The following is an 18,210-nucleotide window of genomic DNA, read 5'->3' on the forward strand; positions in this document are numbered from 1 at the left end:
AAAAATCAGGACCACGAGGGATGCACCCACCCACTGTGACAGTGGAACTGATTTATTGGGAGCCCACCAAGGCCAGCTGGTCTGGGACTGAATAAGCATGGGTTGATTCCGGACTCTCTGAGCATGGCGGACAATGAAGGCAGATGAGAAGCCAAGGACAATGGCACTAGGTTTCGATCCTAATACATGAACCGGCTTTGTGGGAGCTTAGCCTGTTTAGACGCTCACCTTCCTGGAAGTAGATAGAAGACCTTCGTCTTCCCGCAGGGCAGAGAATTTGGACTGCTCTTCAGTATCAAGAGGGAGGGGGGATGGTGTGGGGGGAGGAGAAGAGGAGTGGGGATAGGGGGAGGGAAGTGGGGGGAGGGGGCAATATTTGGGAGGAGGGGAGGGAAATGGGAAACGGGGAGCAGGTGGAAATTTTAATTAAAAAAGAATAAAAAAAAATAAATAAATAAAAAAAAAAAAAAAAACTTCTGATCAAACAAAACTTGGGATGACAGCAGGCAAAGTGAGAAATCAGAGAAAGAAGAAAGCAAGCATTGTTAGCTTTGATGGCAGAGAAGGACCATCAGTCAAAGATTATGGGTAGCTCAAAAGGATGGAAAGGTAAGGAGCAGAACTCTTACAGACACACCAGAAACAGAGCTTAACAAAGATATTTTTTTCCATCCTATGAAACTTCTGACTTAAAAATTATATAAGACTGAAAAAAAATTAAAGTGTGTTGTTTATTCTACTGTGTGGTAATTTGTAACAACAATGGAAAAAATCACAATCAGTATAGCAACACATCAGAACATCATATTCATTAACCAGCCCTTTACTGAAAATATTTATGAAGATATAAAGATTTATGGCCATATTGGGTAGAGACTTATTTTCTCTTTTACTTTCATCCTATATACATATGTATCTGTCAATCTACATACACACACACACACACACAAACACAAACACACAACATATTAGCAGGGGAAAGCATTTCATTAACTTGTTTATGGTCTTTCACTTCTTCATGTGTGTTTCTGTCATGGGATCTATTTAAATAAAAAGAGAGTGACTCTGCACTGAACTAAACCTAGAGAGATTGTCAAAAAGAACCCCCAAAAGGCTTCTGAATCTTTGTAGGCAGCTTTACTTTGCCTATCTCCCAAAGCTAAGCAACTATAAAATAATGAAAGAATACTCATACTTTGAATTTCTATTAACACTCACCAACAGGGGATATCTGCTTCTTGGGAATAGGTTTATTTCTTGCCTCTTCACAATCTTCCGTATTTCTTTTTGAATTTAGTTGTAACTTGTCAGTATTTGACATATTCCTCTTTTTCTTTTTACCCTGTCCCATTTCAAGTTGCTCTTCAACTACTTTAGGCTTTGATACTCTTTTCTTCTTCTGTCTTATAGTCCTTTTGCTTTCAGATGTTTTTTTGGCATTCTCAGAATGTATTTTATTTTCTGTAGATCTATAATCACTTTCCAATTCATCTATATAACTAGTCCCCAGGATTTTTTCAACAGAGGGCTGAGATTTCTCTATTGGGGAAGCCTTATGAAACTGTGTGTCATGTATCAAAGACGTAGCTGGCACACTATGAGGTTTTTCTCCTGGCTTCTTATCTTTAGCAGCTACAATGTTTTCAGGAGATGGCAAGTGGTGGCTCTGATGTCTGTCTTTTCTTGGAATTTTCACCCAAGGTTGACTTTCAAAACTTCTCCCCGATTCTTCAATAATAAATTCATCTTCTAACAATGTCCTGGCCTTTGAAGATGAGTGAGGTGAAATTGCTGCTGTGTGTCTAACACTGGAACTGAAACAAAACATGATTTAAAGTAGCTGAAGTTTCATCTTTGTTGAGTGAATAAAATATTCTTTTTTGTTTGTTTTTTTGGTTTTTTGGTTTTTCGAGACAGGGTTTCTCTGTGGTTTAGGAGGCTGTCCTGGAACTAGCTCTTGTAGACCAGGCTGGTCTCGAACTCACAGAGATCCGCCTGCCTCTGCCTCCCGAGTGCTGGGATTAAAGGCATGCGCCACCACCGCCCGGCTGTGAATAAAATATTCTATACAGGAAATGCAATCACTTCTCCTTGATTTTCTCTTAATTTTAATCTCCATTAAGATCATAGAAATTTAAAGTTGGTCATTTACTTTGATGCCTCTAAATCAATAAACACTCTAAAACCTTGAAATTCACAACTGTATAATTACAACCCAAACGTATTTACTTAAAATAGAAAGTGCATGCCATATCTATATGTTTGATGAAACTATTTGTACAGATATCTTCAATTCTTCATATCTAAAACATTAGCAATATTCAATATAATAAACCATCATATCTAATATTTTAAGAACTGATCTTGAATGGTTTATCTTTTTTATATCTGATAGAACTCCACTCATAATAGCACCAAATACACAGATGTTAAGTGAAAATAATAATTATTCATATAAATGACTATAACATATAAAATTTCATCTTAAGTTCCAATATCTCATGCTTATTTTCACACATATTTCAATATCATAGTAACAGTTCAGAACTAAGTTGTCTAGGGTACCACGGGCACCAGAAATCTAGTGCTATATAAAAGAAACATGATTCTTATTAAAAGCAGACAATGCCACACAATTTGTTGTTATGAGGTCAAATAATGTTATCCTGCTACAGCCTTCTTTTCCCATATAGCTAACCCTAAATTTATTTAGTAAGGAAGCAATATCATCCTTGTATATACTCAGTTATAAAAGGATTACAAACTTGCTACGATATTCATAAAAGGACACATTTGTACATCTTAGGCAATTCACACATTTTATTGATTGTTCTGGTTGGTGTTTTTTTTGTTTTGTTTTGTTTTTTATTTGTGGTTTGTAGAAGAGAGAGAGACAGAGACAGAGACTATAGATTGTCCTAAGTGGGATATCTGTATGACATTCCCTTCTCTGTGGAAGTGAAATGATTGTAAGAGCCAAAGGCAGCAGATGGCTACAACGAAACAATACCTTCCAGACAGGTGACAGCATACATAAGACCTGTGCAAACTCAAGCCAGTCAAGGCAGGCACAAAGGCCCTAACCAAGGAGTTACTGTCAACACATAGCTGCTGACAGAGAGACACTTGGTTTCCTGGCCCTAGTAAGCAAACTATACTCCAGTGGGAAGGTGGCGCATGTAAGAATGCATGTGCAGCACAGAATGGACTTGACAAGTGCTAAATAGAAGAGAGGAGGCCACAAAGCTGCTTGGGTAAGGAAGGAAGGAAAGGCAGGGTCTAGAAAGAGTTTGAAGAGTTGTAAAGATGAGGCATATGAATAAATGATCAAAACACGTTGTACAAAATTCTAATAAAAAATTTATAATTCAACAAAAAGAAAATAAAAAGATTTCTATATTAAATAACAGAACACCCAGCTACAGTTCACAGAAAGAGACAGAAGAAATGTCCCACAGGACAGTTTTGTAATAACTTTACCTGGATTCACTTTTCCTCTTGACAGTTTCTAAATACAATGTTGAAAAACTCTTTCTAGATTGTGGTTGAATTTCATAGGTCAAATCTTGTGCTCTTTTCTGAGATGTTTCCGACGATGTCCCTTCTTGTCCTTCTGATACTTCTAATACATTGTTCTCTACTTCTGCTTTGTTCAAACTATCTTTACCATCAAAGTTTAACCTGGAAAGTTAAAAGGGTAAGACAAATTCTCCATAAGTAAATTACACTTATTACAAATGTCTCCAAATAACAAAGTATCTTAAATAACCTATTTTTTTGTATCCTAAAGGCAAAAAGAAAGCTCTCAGAACTGGAACTGGGTTTATAATTCATCCATACTCTGCTATTCTAGAAAGCACCTAATACTGACCCTTGCAATCATACATAATACACAGGAAATATAAATTGTTTCTTTCAAGAAGTTAAAGATAATGGGGTGGGGAGAATATAAGCAATGTATAATGATAAATAAAAATGTTAATGGAAATTATTTTGTATAACTAAAAAAGTTAGGTAAATCAAAGAAAACTAATTACCACAAAGAATACTTTGTCTTATTGTGTATGTGCATGCATGATATAAAAGGATGCACATGCCAAAACATGCACATTGACATTGGAGGACAACTTTGCATGATGTATAAGGATGCACATGCCAAATCATGCACATGGGCGCTGGAGGATAACTTAGCATGATACATAAGGATGCGAAGGCCACAGCAAGCACATGGGTTTTGGAGGACAACTTTGTAGAGTTAGATTTCTCTTCTATCTTTATTTGGTTTTCAGAGATTGAACTCTGCTTAGCAGACCTGTACACCAGGTGCCTTAATTTGCTGAGCCATCTCAACAACCCCACAAAGACAGTATTTTCTCCAAATTTCTTTGAAGTATACTTTAATGCTTTCCTTACTACTAATTAAAAACTAAAGCTAAGCAAAAAGCATTTGCTCTTTTCTCATGCTATCCCTTAACTCATTTATTCAAACCTACATAAAAGGCTAAATTAACATTGCAATATTAGGCTAAAATTAAGCAGAATTATTACTTAAACAGAAATTACCTTTTCCTGGTTTTAAGAGAAATGTCTGTATATGAAGATTTAGTATCTATTGAATTTCTTAAGTTGTAAGCCCCACTCTTTTGGCTGAGAGATGAAATAACATTCTGCGATTCAGACATTTTTTCATACAAAGGAACAACAGGGGAGCCACCAGGTAAGTAAAGGTGATCCTTGGTGGCACTGCGGGATCCATTTGTTTTTTCACTTGACGTGTTGTTTGAGTTCGCTGGACTTTCAGAAACATCAGTAGTCAGAATTTTCTGATGAACTTCATTAGCCTGAACTAAAAAAAAGTATATGATGACAACTCTCAGTAGCTGAAAACAGTATTTAAATTAAACGTACTTTTAAAAATCAACCACAATTAAAATAAAAAGCTTTCAGAAGACACACAGTTTATTAAGCTTAGAATCAAAGACTTATAATTAAAATATCTATGTCTTAGGACATTCTGTATTACCAGATTAATGAAGTGAAACATGTACTTGATTCACACCATCTGAGGTTATGGAAACACAGAAATCCTCAAACACAGAAACTCCAAAATTTATGCCTAAAGTCTTGAGATACAAAGTTTGAATAGCACAAAGTTTAAATACAAAGAAGTTAGAGAAATTATGAGATTCTGTTATGCATAGACTAAGAGCAAGTAAGTTAATTTGGCTAGACAAACATACACACATAACAGGCATACATAAAACAAGTGCATACATGTATCTATATACATATATAGAGAGAATATACATACATGCTTATATAAAATCAGCTTCAGACTTCAAATGTCAAAGAAAAATGACTACCTAGGATTCATATTAACTCATTGCTCTTAAATGCAAAGATTTAAAAATTTAAATACAACAAAAAAGGGCTTTTGGTTCACTGGTAAGATGTCATTTATTTCTCCCTCTTAATGTAACTAAATTCCTTAGAAATAATCAATCAACCAACTATAATGGGCTCTGAAAACTGAGCGAAACTAGGGTACCTACTTAGAAAACTGAAGACTTAAGGAACAATTCACTGTGTAGCCTCTTGGGTCTCCTGTTCGCTTCCCATTTGTCCCTGGACTAGGCTCCTGAGATGTCTGCAACCCAGAACCCACATTCTCTCAATAAGGTGAGGGAACACAGACTAGAGGGAGACTCCAACCCTTGCCATGGTGGCTCTGTTCTGCCTGCAGTGGCAGTGCAGCAAAGTACTAGGTTGTACTAGGGACAAGGGAAGTGTTATGGAAGAAAAGTCCTTATCAGATAATTAGCCTGCACACATTTTCTACCATCCGTACTTATCCTCTCACATGCTGTAGGGCCCTTCAAACTCTAGCATTTTTGAAGGGCATAAGTATATATAAATGATTATCCAAAAATTATTAGAGGGCTGGAGAGATGGCTCAGAGGTTAAGAACACTGGTTGCTCTTCCAGAGGTCCTGAGTTCAATTCCCAGCGACCACATGGCTCACAACCATCTGTGCTGAGATCTGGCGCCCTCCTCTGGCGTGCGGACATACATCGAGGAAGAATGTTGTATACATAATAAATAAATAAATCTTTAAAAAAAAAAAGAATCTTTAATTTAAAAAAAATTATTAGATAAAGCGCATTCTAGTTAGAATTTTAACAAAGAGAACAAAATTAATAAATTATTATGAATATGTTCAACTATAGGAAAGAAGAGTTGTTTAATCAAAATAGGAAACTAGGCAACTTACAGGTAAGAGTCACACATTCTACAATTAAAATAAAGTATTAAGTTCCATGGTTAAAAATATAATTTCAGCTGTCACTGTAGCACAAACCTTTGGAAGAAGAGGCAAACTGAATTCCTACTTAGAAACCAGCCTGATAGCCATAGTGAGTTGTAGAGCTACATAGTATCATCCTGTCTCAACAACAACAACAACAACAACAATAATAATATTTTCAGGACTGGCAAGATGGTTCAGGGAGTAGAGCTGCTTACCAAGCAAGCCTGACAACCTGAGTTCGATCATGGGAATCTATGTGAATATGGAAGGAGACCCACCTCCACACAGTAATTTCTGCCCTCAACATGCATGCCATGGCATGCAAATTAGAGTACACACATGAATGTGCAAACAATAATAAAAAAATTAAATATATATCTTTATATTTTTAAGCCCAAAGTCTAGGGATCAGTTAGAAACATATATGACACAAAGGGCAACCATGTAACCATGTCACATACATTTATATTTTTTAAATTTATGAGCACCAATGAAGGTATAGAAGAGTTCAAGTGTTACCACCACCCCCCAAAAAATGATGGAAGCAATTAGATTTTTCTTGTAAATCTTTGAGTCTATTAGCTCAAACAGAACAAACAGAATACTACTTTTCTAATTTGTAACAAAAATAAATGTAAAAAACAAAACAAACAAAAAACCAGCACGTATCACAGAATAAGGAAAAAAGGAAAGGGAAGAAAAATAAAGCCTGACCACTAGCAACTGCACCTAGTCTGACCTTGATCTTGTCACCTGGCACAAGTGTGCACCACCTTTGTCATTTCAGCTTTTTAATTGCCATGAGTCTACTACCAACCTGATCCAAGAGTGGCTTCACTTGGTTCTGCAGTAACTTGTGGAGAAGCATCTTTCCTCCCTGAAGAAACTGGAACTGATTGTGAATGTGATGCCTGGCACTGAGCACAAAAGAAATACATTTGATATACTTTTAGTATGTTGTCAATTCTGATTAGATGGGGGTGATTAGACAACAAAGCAGCTGGCAATGTATACTAAAGAACTACTGAACAGAGAGGAAATAAACAATCTATGGGCCGTGATATAATATCTCTAAGAGTTAAAACACCAGAGTTAACACAAGCAACAAACAATTACAGTAACAAAAAAAGCAAGTTCATGAAAATGCATAATGATGTCATTAAGGTAAAGTTAAAAAATATAAAAGGAAGTATGTAACAATACAATATTTAGGAATTCACACTGTAACAAAGTGTTAACACAGCATACCTAATTGCTGAGAGGGCTCTCTGAAAGGGCTAGACCTTGCCAAGAATCTACAGACTGGATTTTACAATGCTTCTTCTTTAAGTGGTAAGGTTGAACCTGATATTGTAACTGATCTTAACTATTTTACAAAACATGATTATGGTAAACACTTGTTTAGTTTCCTTTTGGGATTACACTTGATAGACAGGGAATGTCCATGGAACCAGAACCCAATAATGGACTTGTGTCAAAAGGCTTTCCCAGGGAGAAATAACATAAACATGATTGTCTCTCACTAATGGTACACTAAATGTTGTAAATGGTAGGCAAATAAATAAAAATCCTTGGCTTTGAATCACACATACTCTAAGCCTAGAATGTAATACTCTATTGACACAGTAAAAAAAAAAAAAAAAAAAAAAAAAAAAAATGAGGAGAGAGATGGCTTAGAGGTTAGGGGCACTTGCTGCTCTTCCAGAGCTCATGAATTCAATTCCCAGCAATCAAATGGTGGCTCACAACCATCTATGATAAAATCTGGTGCTCTCCTCTGGTGTGCAGGCATACATGCAGACAGAATGCTGTGCATTCATAATAAATAAATAAATCTTTAAAAAAACAAATGAGGTCAAAGTTCAAAAGTATTAAATTAAGAGTCAATACAGAAAATAATAAATTCAGAAGAGCATAGATTAATTAATGAATGTGTATGCATATTACTCTTCAGACTTAACATTCATGGTTTGTAGGATAATATAGGAGGCTGCACATGTGTATATGGATGTCTAGTCTTGATGTCCTTTCCTCTTATGAACCTGGCTACCTGTCCTATCTGTAGAGAAGCAATAAAACTCAATTTTAATTTTGAATTTTAATTTAAAGGAACAAATTAATTTCTTTCTTTTAAAAAGGTTTATTTTATTGTGCTGGAGAGATATCTCAGCAGTTAAGAGGACATATTGCTTCCCAAAGAGCCAAGTTTGAGCCTCAGTATCTACAGCAGGTGACTCACAACCATCTCCAGGCCCAACAGCTCTGGCCTCATCAGGTATTTGTGTATGTATATATATATACACAAACACACATAATTAAAAATAACAAAAAAATTTATCTTATTTACACGTATGTCTGTGTAACTGTGTATGCTACATATGTGCTGGTAGTATAGAAGTAAAAGAGGGTGTCAGACCCCTTGGACCTTGAGTCAGGCAGCTGTGAGCCAACAACTTTGAATTTAGATCCTCTAGGAAGAACAACAGTGCTCTTATGCCACTGAGCCATCTCTCAAATTCACCAAATTACATTTCTTATGTGAAGGCCACACTAACCTTGCAGCTTAGAAAGTCCCAATCACATACAAAATCTCTACTGTTCTGAAATATCTTTTACAGGAGAAAAAACACACAAACATATATATGAATAAAAAATAGCATAGAAGAAATTATATAAGGAGAAAAATAATGAGACTGATAACAAGTGTAAGAAAGAATCAACAAAACTAAGCTTCCTTTAGTTTTGCCCAAAGACCAAAATTGGTAGAATTGCCACACTAATGAAAGAAAAGGCTAAAGCAAAATGTCAGTGTCAAGAATGTAAAAGAGAATGGCATTACGGATCCCAAAAACATTGAAAAGTTTTAGAAAATTATTACCAACTTTATGTTAATAAATTTGAAAATCACACACATACACAAAAATCTCAATTGTCTACCACAACTATCTGTAATAGAATCTCAGCTCTTCATATTGTATATCTTGATCAAGATCATAGTTATAAAAATTCATCGAAATGTACATTTAAATCAGGCAAGCTAGTGTACAACTATAATCACAACACCTAGGAGACAGAGAATGATCAGGAGTTCAAAGCCATCCTTGGATATACAGCAAGTTCAAAGTCAGACTAAGCTACATGAGACCATGTCTCAGTAATCTTTTTAAAGCTAAACACAATGGTACACATCTGTGATCCCAGCACTCAGTAAACTGAGGCAAGAGTCTCATGAGTATAAGCTCAAGTGAGACAGGCTCTCAACTTAGTTAATAATTATAAATACATAATATATGCATACATACCAAGGCCAGAGAAAGAACCATCTGAACCTGGGAGAAATACTCCTCTCAGACAAACAGAAGCTAGATTAATGCCTGTACCTATCAGCAAGACAGAAAAACCTCCCTAAGTCAGCAAACAATAAAGAACATTTTTTTTCTCCTCAAACGTGAGGAAAATTAGCAGCAGGTTATATACTGTGAAACCTGTCTTCATTATCTCTGAAAGCTATAAGACTATAATCTGTTTACATTTTATGCTTAACTAGCTATCACAGTAGGGTATTGCTGAACTGCTATAACATACTTGATTCCACCTAGAAAAGGAACCTCAAAAGTTAAAACATTTTAAGGCAGGAGAGGAGACCAATATTCGTGACTATGGATGCAAGCATCTTAAACATTAAACTAAATTTAAGCCAAAACAAAAAGTCAATTCGTTATACACATATAAAAATGTCAAAGTACAAACTTATTTCTTCAGACTTTAATGATTGAGTTCCTAGGAAATTTAAAAGTTGATATTAATTTTCAAAAATCAATATAATTTCTCATATTATAAAAAGTCTCTCAAATTCTGAAAGATATGGCTGTCTACATTCCTTAAAACTAAAGGCAATCTATACAGGTACAGCAATCAGGAATCTATACAGGTACAGCAATCAGGATCATGAACTCAAGGTCAGCCTAGGTAGTATAGCTAAGATCCAGGTCAGCTTGTGGTAGAACACTGCTTATCAGTTTTTAATGAACTTTACTTCTATGATCTTTCTAATTAACATTATGCTTCCAAATAATATCTCTTGGGCCATTAACTTCAAAACCTTTACCTCTAGGAGTGTGGCTCAGTGATCCAGCCCTGTGTTTGGCATGTGCCCCTGGGTTCAAACACAAACTTAAAAAAATTCTACCTAAAACTGTTCTACTTTTGGATGATAAATCAACCTAACCTTTTAAGGCACATAACCAACCAGAAGCAGTTTTTTGTGGACAGTGACCAGTCTTATCAGTCTTCCAAAAACAACCACACTTGTTAGTCTGATCAGGAACCTTAAAGCTACCCATTTCCCTCAAACTCTTAAGTATTAGTATAAAAGAAATTAAAAGACTTGCTATAATTTTATGGATTTTGTCCCAATTTTAAATACTAGAAATATTATCAAAAACTTATAATAGCTCAAATGTTATAAAATTCAAGAGAAGCATAGGATTCTCTTTAAAGGATCAGATAACTAAAATGTAAATAAGAACACTGTTCAACATTCATTACCGGACCAAACCTCCATCAGTTCTCCTGTTAGACTTACTTCCTTGCCTGCCGATTGACTGCGAGTATCTTTCGTTTTAGGTGTGAAAGAAAGCAATGACTCTGTAGAACCTGTAATTAAAACCATTGACAAGACTTAAAAAGTATTTAAAAAATAAAAAGTGGAATAAAACTTTTAAAATCTCAGCACTCAGGTGAAAGAGGCAGGCAGATCTCTGTGAATTCAAAGCTAGCCTCATCTACATACTGAGACCCTGTATCAAAGAAAGATTCTAACTGAACAATTAAAATGGCTCTATATCAGTGGCTCTCAACTTGTGAGTCGTAACCCCTTGGAGGTCAAGGAAAACACAGATATTTATGACTCATAACAGTAGTAAAATTACAGTTATTAAGTAGCAACAAAATAATGCTTTGGTTGGGGTCACCACATGAGGAACCATATTAAAGGGTCACAACATTAGGAAGGTTGAGAGCCACTGCTCCATATGACCTGTGATGAACTATCAGTTGGCTCTTCAGAATACAACTAGCCTAAAGAAACAGAAATATCAGTGTAGTAGTCAAATGTTCCTACAAACATCAGAAACTGAAAAGCAAACAAAATTCCTAAAGAAAATAAAATTCTGCGCTTTCAGTCTGTAGATGTGTTTTCCTCTGTCCCACCTCTTGTGCTGTCAGAACACCTGATGCTGAATTAGGGGAGTAGCTCAGTAACAGAGTGCTTGCCTAACAGCCACAACACCCTGGGCTTCATACCCAGATCTGCAAAATAAATACAGAAAACTGAATGATTGAAAAAGCACAGAGATCTCAGAAATTTGGTATCTAGCAAAAGTCTTTATTTTATCCCAAGCAAGCAAGACACAGAGTTGACAAAAGTTCCCAAGGCCTTTTAAGGATAGCTTAAATTCATTCATGAGGACAGAAACATTACAATCTAATCACACCTCAAAAGTCACATCTCTGAACACTACTTCACTGGAAATCAATGTTCCAAGCCATCTTTTGGGAGATGACATTAAACCTCTCCACTCAGCTACTCATGCTCAGCCTCAGAACATATTTTGTCCTACCGAATTCATCACTTTGAAATAAACAAATGTAAATTACCGGAAATACCTCAAATTCTTAATTATCCCTTATACTTTTTCCCATATAGAAATGCTTGGATCTCTAAGTATCTCATTTTGTGTTTTAAGCAGACTTTGGAATATTTACATATTCCAAAGACTTTTCTTGAGTATAAACACAAAATTTTACTTACATTTCATATGCACATTATACACAAAGACTAGAGGTAATTTTGTACATAAAACAAAGTTTCATAGTAATTTCCATGCATGATATTCATATCCAAAGTCCTGGATTTCCAAGCATTTATGATTTTAGATTTTCACAAAGGAAATATTTTCTTTTGTGCATTGTAACTGATGTATGGAATTTCAAATTTTAGGAAACTAGTGTAAATTAAAAATGACACATTACTGTAGCTATATCATTAATATTCTATATTCCCCTCAATATATCAAAATGTACAAGGACTGGTTAATATACTCAAAGTTATAAGGAAATTGCTCTATATACTTAAATGCTACATATCTGCCACATTAGACATTAGTGATAAATTTCTATTTTCATCTACACCAACTCTGAAAGTCCATTTAGAAATGAACCTTACTTTGTTCATCAAAACAGTCTTGTAAGACTTCCAGCACATTCTGGCCTTGCTTTGCATGAATGTTGGGCGCTCTAATAAAAAAGAAAAGGTAAATATATCATTTCTGCAAGATGTTTGTTACTTATGTTATTTTCTGCTTGAAAGCCCATATAAAATATTAACTTTAAATAGGAAAAAATATCTCTATTTTTTAACCAAGAAAAACACCTAGTAGTTTGAGTCCATCAAACACCTTATTTGTATGCAATATTAAGAGAAGTTATTTTATTATCTACATATATCTATTCAAAGTTGAATATCTGTATCTGAAATTGGTTTGGACACTGCTATATTTCAATAGTAATTCCAGTTTTTGAAGAAAATAAATTGATTCTGAAATACTTTGCTTTCATTTTGGGAACTAAGCACAGGATTTCTAGCATTATACTACCATTGATCTATATTACAGCACTTAATGCTTCTTTAGTAAAGACTTTATAAACGCCAGTTTCAACACCTTCAAGTAACATTATCTTCTCTGCGACTTTTCCAGTGCACTTTGGATTCAACAGCATTAATTTTTTTTTTTTTTTTTTTTTTTTTGGTTTTTCGAGACAAGGTTTCTCTGTGGTTTTGGAGCCTGTCCTGGAACTAGCTCTTGTAGACCAGGCTGGTCTCGAACTCACAGAGATCCGCCTGCCTCTGCCTCCCGAGTGCTGGGATTAAAGGCATGCGCCACCACCGCCTGGCCTAACAGCATTAATTTTTAATTAACCAGAAATTTATAAATGAATAGAAATAGCTTAAATTAAATATTGTGTTCATTTGATATTACCACATAGCTAGAACATATTTACTTTTTCTGGTTCTATGTCCCACTCATGTGTTTATGTTTTGACATGACTAATGTAATACAATTTTGTCTCAACTTTATTTTGTGTCTGCCTAGACACCTCTCAGCCTTCCCAACATCCAATAGCCACATTACCTTGGCATCACTTTTGGGACTGTCATGACCCTGACTCTGGTCCAGATATATTAACTGAAATAAATGATCTTTATGGAAGTTTAAAAAATAAAACTAAAATAATCAAGAGAAAATATAAATCAAAATAACTGTCATGTAGTATCTGGAATAATATTGTTAAGCTTCAAATCCCTCACTAATTACCATACAGTAGCCACCCCCAGGGACCCCTGAGTCAGCACTGATGTAATTGTGGTTTTGTCTATAAAACACTTACCCCTGAACTTGATTATCAAAAGACTTTTCAGAGGCATGAGCCTGCTCTTTGTCCATTAAAAGAACTTAAAACTTTTAACTGGTTTAATCAGTGTGGTTATCAGTAACTATCTTGCACAAATCTTTTCAGTTTCTGTGTCTGTGTCTGTGTGTGCGCGCGTGCGCGCACAAATGTATTATTCTACCCAATGCATTACCTCTGTAGGTTCATTATCACAACCATAGACAGGATACTGAATGGTTTAGTCACCATAAGAATCACTGTATTCTCTTTCAGAAATATATATACTTCCCCCTAACTTCCATCTTTCCTTACCTCATTCTATCATTCCTAACCCCTGTACAATTATCCATCCATTGCTGTGAGACAATGGTCTTGTACCCTGTCACTTATATTGTATTGTTTTAATAAAACAGTGATTAGCCAGTAGCCAGGCAGGAAGTATAGGAGGGGTGGGCAACCAGGCAGGAAGTAGAGGCAGGGCAAAAAGAAGAGAATTCTGGGAATGGTATAGGAGGTCCTTCTGTATTTGTGTTGATAAAGAAACTGCCTTGGCCTTTTGATAGGGCAGCACTTAGGTAGGTAGAGTAGACAGAGCAGGAAGAAGAGTCAGAAAGCCGACATGGAGCTGCCAGGTCAGACATGCTGAATCTTTCCTGGTAAGCCACGACCTCATGGTGAACACAGATTAATAGAAATGGGTTAGATCAAGATGTGAGGATTAGCCAATAAGAGGCTAGAGATAATGGGTCAGGCAGTGTTTAAATGAATACAGTTTCTGTGTGATTATTTCGGGGGTTAAACTAGCCAGGCCAAAACAAAGGGACCTCGCTCCATACAACATGGGAAAAGGAAAGATGCAGTCTGCAGTTGTTATCCAGACACAGAGGAAGCAAGATGAGAATGCCTCACTGATAAAAGTTACCAAGCCACGTGGCTAACACAGACACAAATTATGAGCTAATGTAAGTTATAAGAGTCAATAAGAAGCCTAAGCTAATAGGCCAACCAGTTTATAATGAAGGTGGACCTCTGTGTGTTTCTTTGGGACTGAACAGCTGCAGGACCAGGCGGGACAGAAATCTCTGTCAACACTTCATTTCTAAATTTCTGTCATTTAAAAAATAATCATCCATATAAATGGGACTGTATAGTATTGTAATATTTTTCAACAACTTTTTTTACTCAGTATAATTCTCTCTAGGGAGTAATCTAAGTTATTGGAATAATGAACTGTTCATTCCAATTATTGCTGAATAATATTCCATGATATGAATATATCATCGAGTTTAAATATTTACCTAATGGACATCTGGATTTTGATCAGCATAATTTAGGTATGCAGCTCTAAAGAGGGTTAATAAACTTTTGCTTAAAAATTACATTAATCTGGGGCTGGAGAGATGGCTCAGTGGTTAAGAGCATTGCCTGCTCTTCCAAAGGTCCTGAGTTCAATTCCCGGCAACCACATGGTGGCTCACAACCATCTGGAAAGAGGTCTGATGCCCTCTTCTGGCCTGCAGACATGCACACAGACAGAATATTGTATACATAATAAATAAATAAATATTTAAAAAAAAAAAACTTTAAAAAAAAAAAAAAATTACATTAATCTGCCGGGCGGTGGTGGCACATGCCTTTAATCCCAGCACTTGGGAGGCAGAGGCAGGCAGATCTCTGTGAGTTCGAGGCCAGCCTGGTCTACAAGAGCTAGTTCCAGGACAGGAACCAAAAAACTACGGAGAAACCCTGTCTCGAAAAATTAAAAAAAAAAAAAAAATTACACTAATCTGGGGCTGGAGAGATGGCGCAGCAGTTAAGAGCACTGGCTGCTCTTTCAAAGGTTCTGAGTTCAATTTCCAGCAACCACACAGTGGCTCACAACTATCTGTAATAAGATCTGGTGTCCTCTTCCGGCCTGCAGGCATACATGCGAACAGAACACAATACATAATAAATAAAATTACACTAAACCTTTAACCTTTCATTAACATCAAAACCACAAATTCCATATAATTTCTTATATGGTTTAATAGCTAAATTATACATAAACCTTTTATGATATAATCTCTTACTTTATTATCCAATTATAAATAATAGTTTTGCCCATTTGCCCATTAAGTGATCTTACTGGTAAGTACAGAAAAAAAAAACTTTCAAACAAAATACAAGCTCTTTATGATCCAAAACTTACTAAGTATACTTCACTACTTATCAAAATAAGCATATTTCACTAATATTACCATTATTATATTACCATAAGAGCTCCATTCAGTGCTAATCATTCAATGTTCAATTCTTCTTGTCCACAATTCTCTATAAGCATTTTTTTCTTACTTCTACTAAGTTATTGCATGACTTGTATTAATAGTTCTCTTATAAAATAATTAAAACACCAAAAAATCAGTGCACATAGAAATCAATCAGTCAAAGGTAACAGATTTTTCTATCTTCAATATAAAAAAACAGTTTCCAAAGATGAAAATAAGTTGTCTTAAAAGTTCAAGTATAAGTATGTCACCTGGAAGGCCGGCAAAATCTTCTGTGGTAATTCTTTAGATGATCCTGAAAGAAAAGTTAACTATCAATATTTTAAACTATAATCAAATATAATTCATCTTCAAAATAATTCCAGTACAATACAAGATGAAGAAAAAACATATTTTTTCATTTACTCTGTTAACAAGTATCTGTTAATTGTCCCATTAATACTATAAAGATTTTAGGGAGGACAAGATAGCTAATTAGGAGCTGCTTTCCCATAATACAACCTTAATGACATGAGTTTGATCCCTAGTTAAGTTAGGAAAAAAGAACTGACTCCACGAAGTTGTCCCCTGATATACACATGTCACATAAGTACGCACACATACTAAATGAAATAGCAAGACATAAAACAACAACAAAAATGGAATAGAAAGCCATTTGCAAAAACACCCAGCAATTTTCTGAAAGACGGAAAACAGAGGAAGCATGATAAATAATGAAATGTAACAAAAGTAAAATATATATTAATATATACTACATATAATATCCTTCATTGGATATATTAATGTAATATATATAAATATTGTGCACTCAGTGGATGCGGAACAGAACTTGAGATAAGAAGAAGGAATAAGCCATGCAAACAGTACTAGAGCAAGTCCTCGGCACAGGGGTGCTCATCTGCAGTCCCAGAACTTGATGTGGCTAAAGCCAGAGGATTTCAACTTTGATATCAACCTGGGCTGTGCCAAACAATGAGACTCCGTCGTGATAAAGGTGGATAGGAGAAATTAAAAAAAAAAAAAAAAAAAAAAAAAACCACATCATAAAACTGACAGCATGACATGGTATGGTTAAGGGGAAGGTTTTTATTGTAGATATGAGTTACAACAGCCAGAGGCATCTTGAAAGAGCCCAGAACAGAGAAAGAAAGTAGCCTAAACAAGGATATATGGAAGATGCGAGACCAGCTAGGGATAGATAATAGAGAAAACATAGTGAGAGAACCAGGAGCAGAGCATAGACAGTTCTCAGTTAAAATCTAGAAAATACTCATTTGAAACTACAACCTGCCAACTTCAATCTATCCTTCAGTTGATCTCAACTTGGTTCTCTTCCACCGAGACTATAGTTCACAGGAAAGAAAAACTGTACAACACAACTGGATTCGCCAACCTCTATTTGGAGTGAATGGCATTCTGTTGTAGGACGCTTAGCAGAATCCTTGGTCTCTATCCACTAGGTACTTAGGTACCTTGTTAGCACTCCTTCATTCTCCCTATCCAAACCCAAACCCACACTGCAAAAACAAAAGTTTCTTTGGTTATAAACAAGTATGCCTAAGGTAAGAAATGCCCTTGAAAACACTTAAGTATATATGAATACCTTCTCTTCTCTGCCCTTATCTTCTAAATAGACAACACATTGTTATCAGTGTAAACTCAAAACAGCGGTAGGTTTATATAGGTATTTGAAAATGTACAACAAACATCTGTTTGTTGTATTGTGGCTTTAATGACTTTTTCCTCTGATCACATACAGTGTAAATTGTATATGATTTTACAGAATGCACACTATATTGTCTTTTCATACGTGTTCAAGCATACATATACAGCTATTTAATAGGAGATCATCGATGAAGATTTTCTTAAAAAGATAAAGAGAACTGCTAGGTTAGGGCATAGTAATCACATAAAATTTAAAAGACTAATGAATATCAATGTGTCAAGAAACATAAAGTGGCAAGTTCTAGACCAAGTCAGGCATTCAAAGTTGGCACCTTTTTAAAAAATAGTTGTCTTAAACAAAAGCTTTAACAATAACAGATGTCCCATTAATATTAGAAACTACACGTAATAGCATTTTGACAAAAAGTATAACTTCAGAGGGTTTTATTTGGTTGGTTTTTGCTTTAGGGAGAAATTAATACTCAAGTATTTCCAGACCATCAAGACGGACTTGTACA

At 35.4% G+C, this 18,210-nt stretch overlaps 1 protein-coding gene across 2 annotated transcripts in view; it reads right to left on the bottom strand.

Moving 5' to 3' along the window:
• Cenpc (centromere protein C) overlaps nt 1–18,210 on the bottom strand; it is a 46,870-nt gene that overhangs the window by 27,673 nt on the left and 987 nt on the right. For both annotated transcript variants that reach the window (XM_057773152.1, XM_057773151.1), the window contains exons 2-8: nt 16,279–16,322; nt 12,535–12,605; nt 10,894–10,964; nt 7,126–7,225; nt 4,564–4,846; nt 3,481–3,681; nt 1,219–1,814 (exon numbers count right to left, since the gene is read on the bottom strand). In XM_057773152.1, the coding sequence (XP_057629135.1) occupies nt 1,219–1,814; nt 3,481–3,681; nt 4,564–4,846; nt 7,126–7,225; nt 10,894–10,964; nt 12,535–12,605; nt 16,279–16,322 (1,366 nt within the window). The remainder of the gene's footprint in view (nt 1–1,218; nt 1,815–3,480; nt 3,682–4,563; nt 4,847–7,125; nt 7,226–10,893; nt 10,965–12,534; nt 12,606–16,278; nt 16,323–18,210) is intronic.

Source organism: Chionomys nivalis, chromosome 6, assembly GCF_950005125.1.
Source record: "Chionomys nivalis chromosome 6, mChiNiv1.1, whole genome shotgun sequence".
Taxonomy (NCBI): Eukaryota; Metazoa; Chordata; class Mammalia; order Rodentia; family Cricetidae; genus Chionomys; species Chionomys nivalis.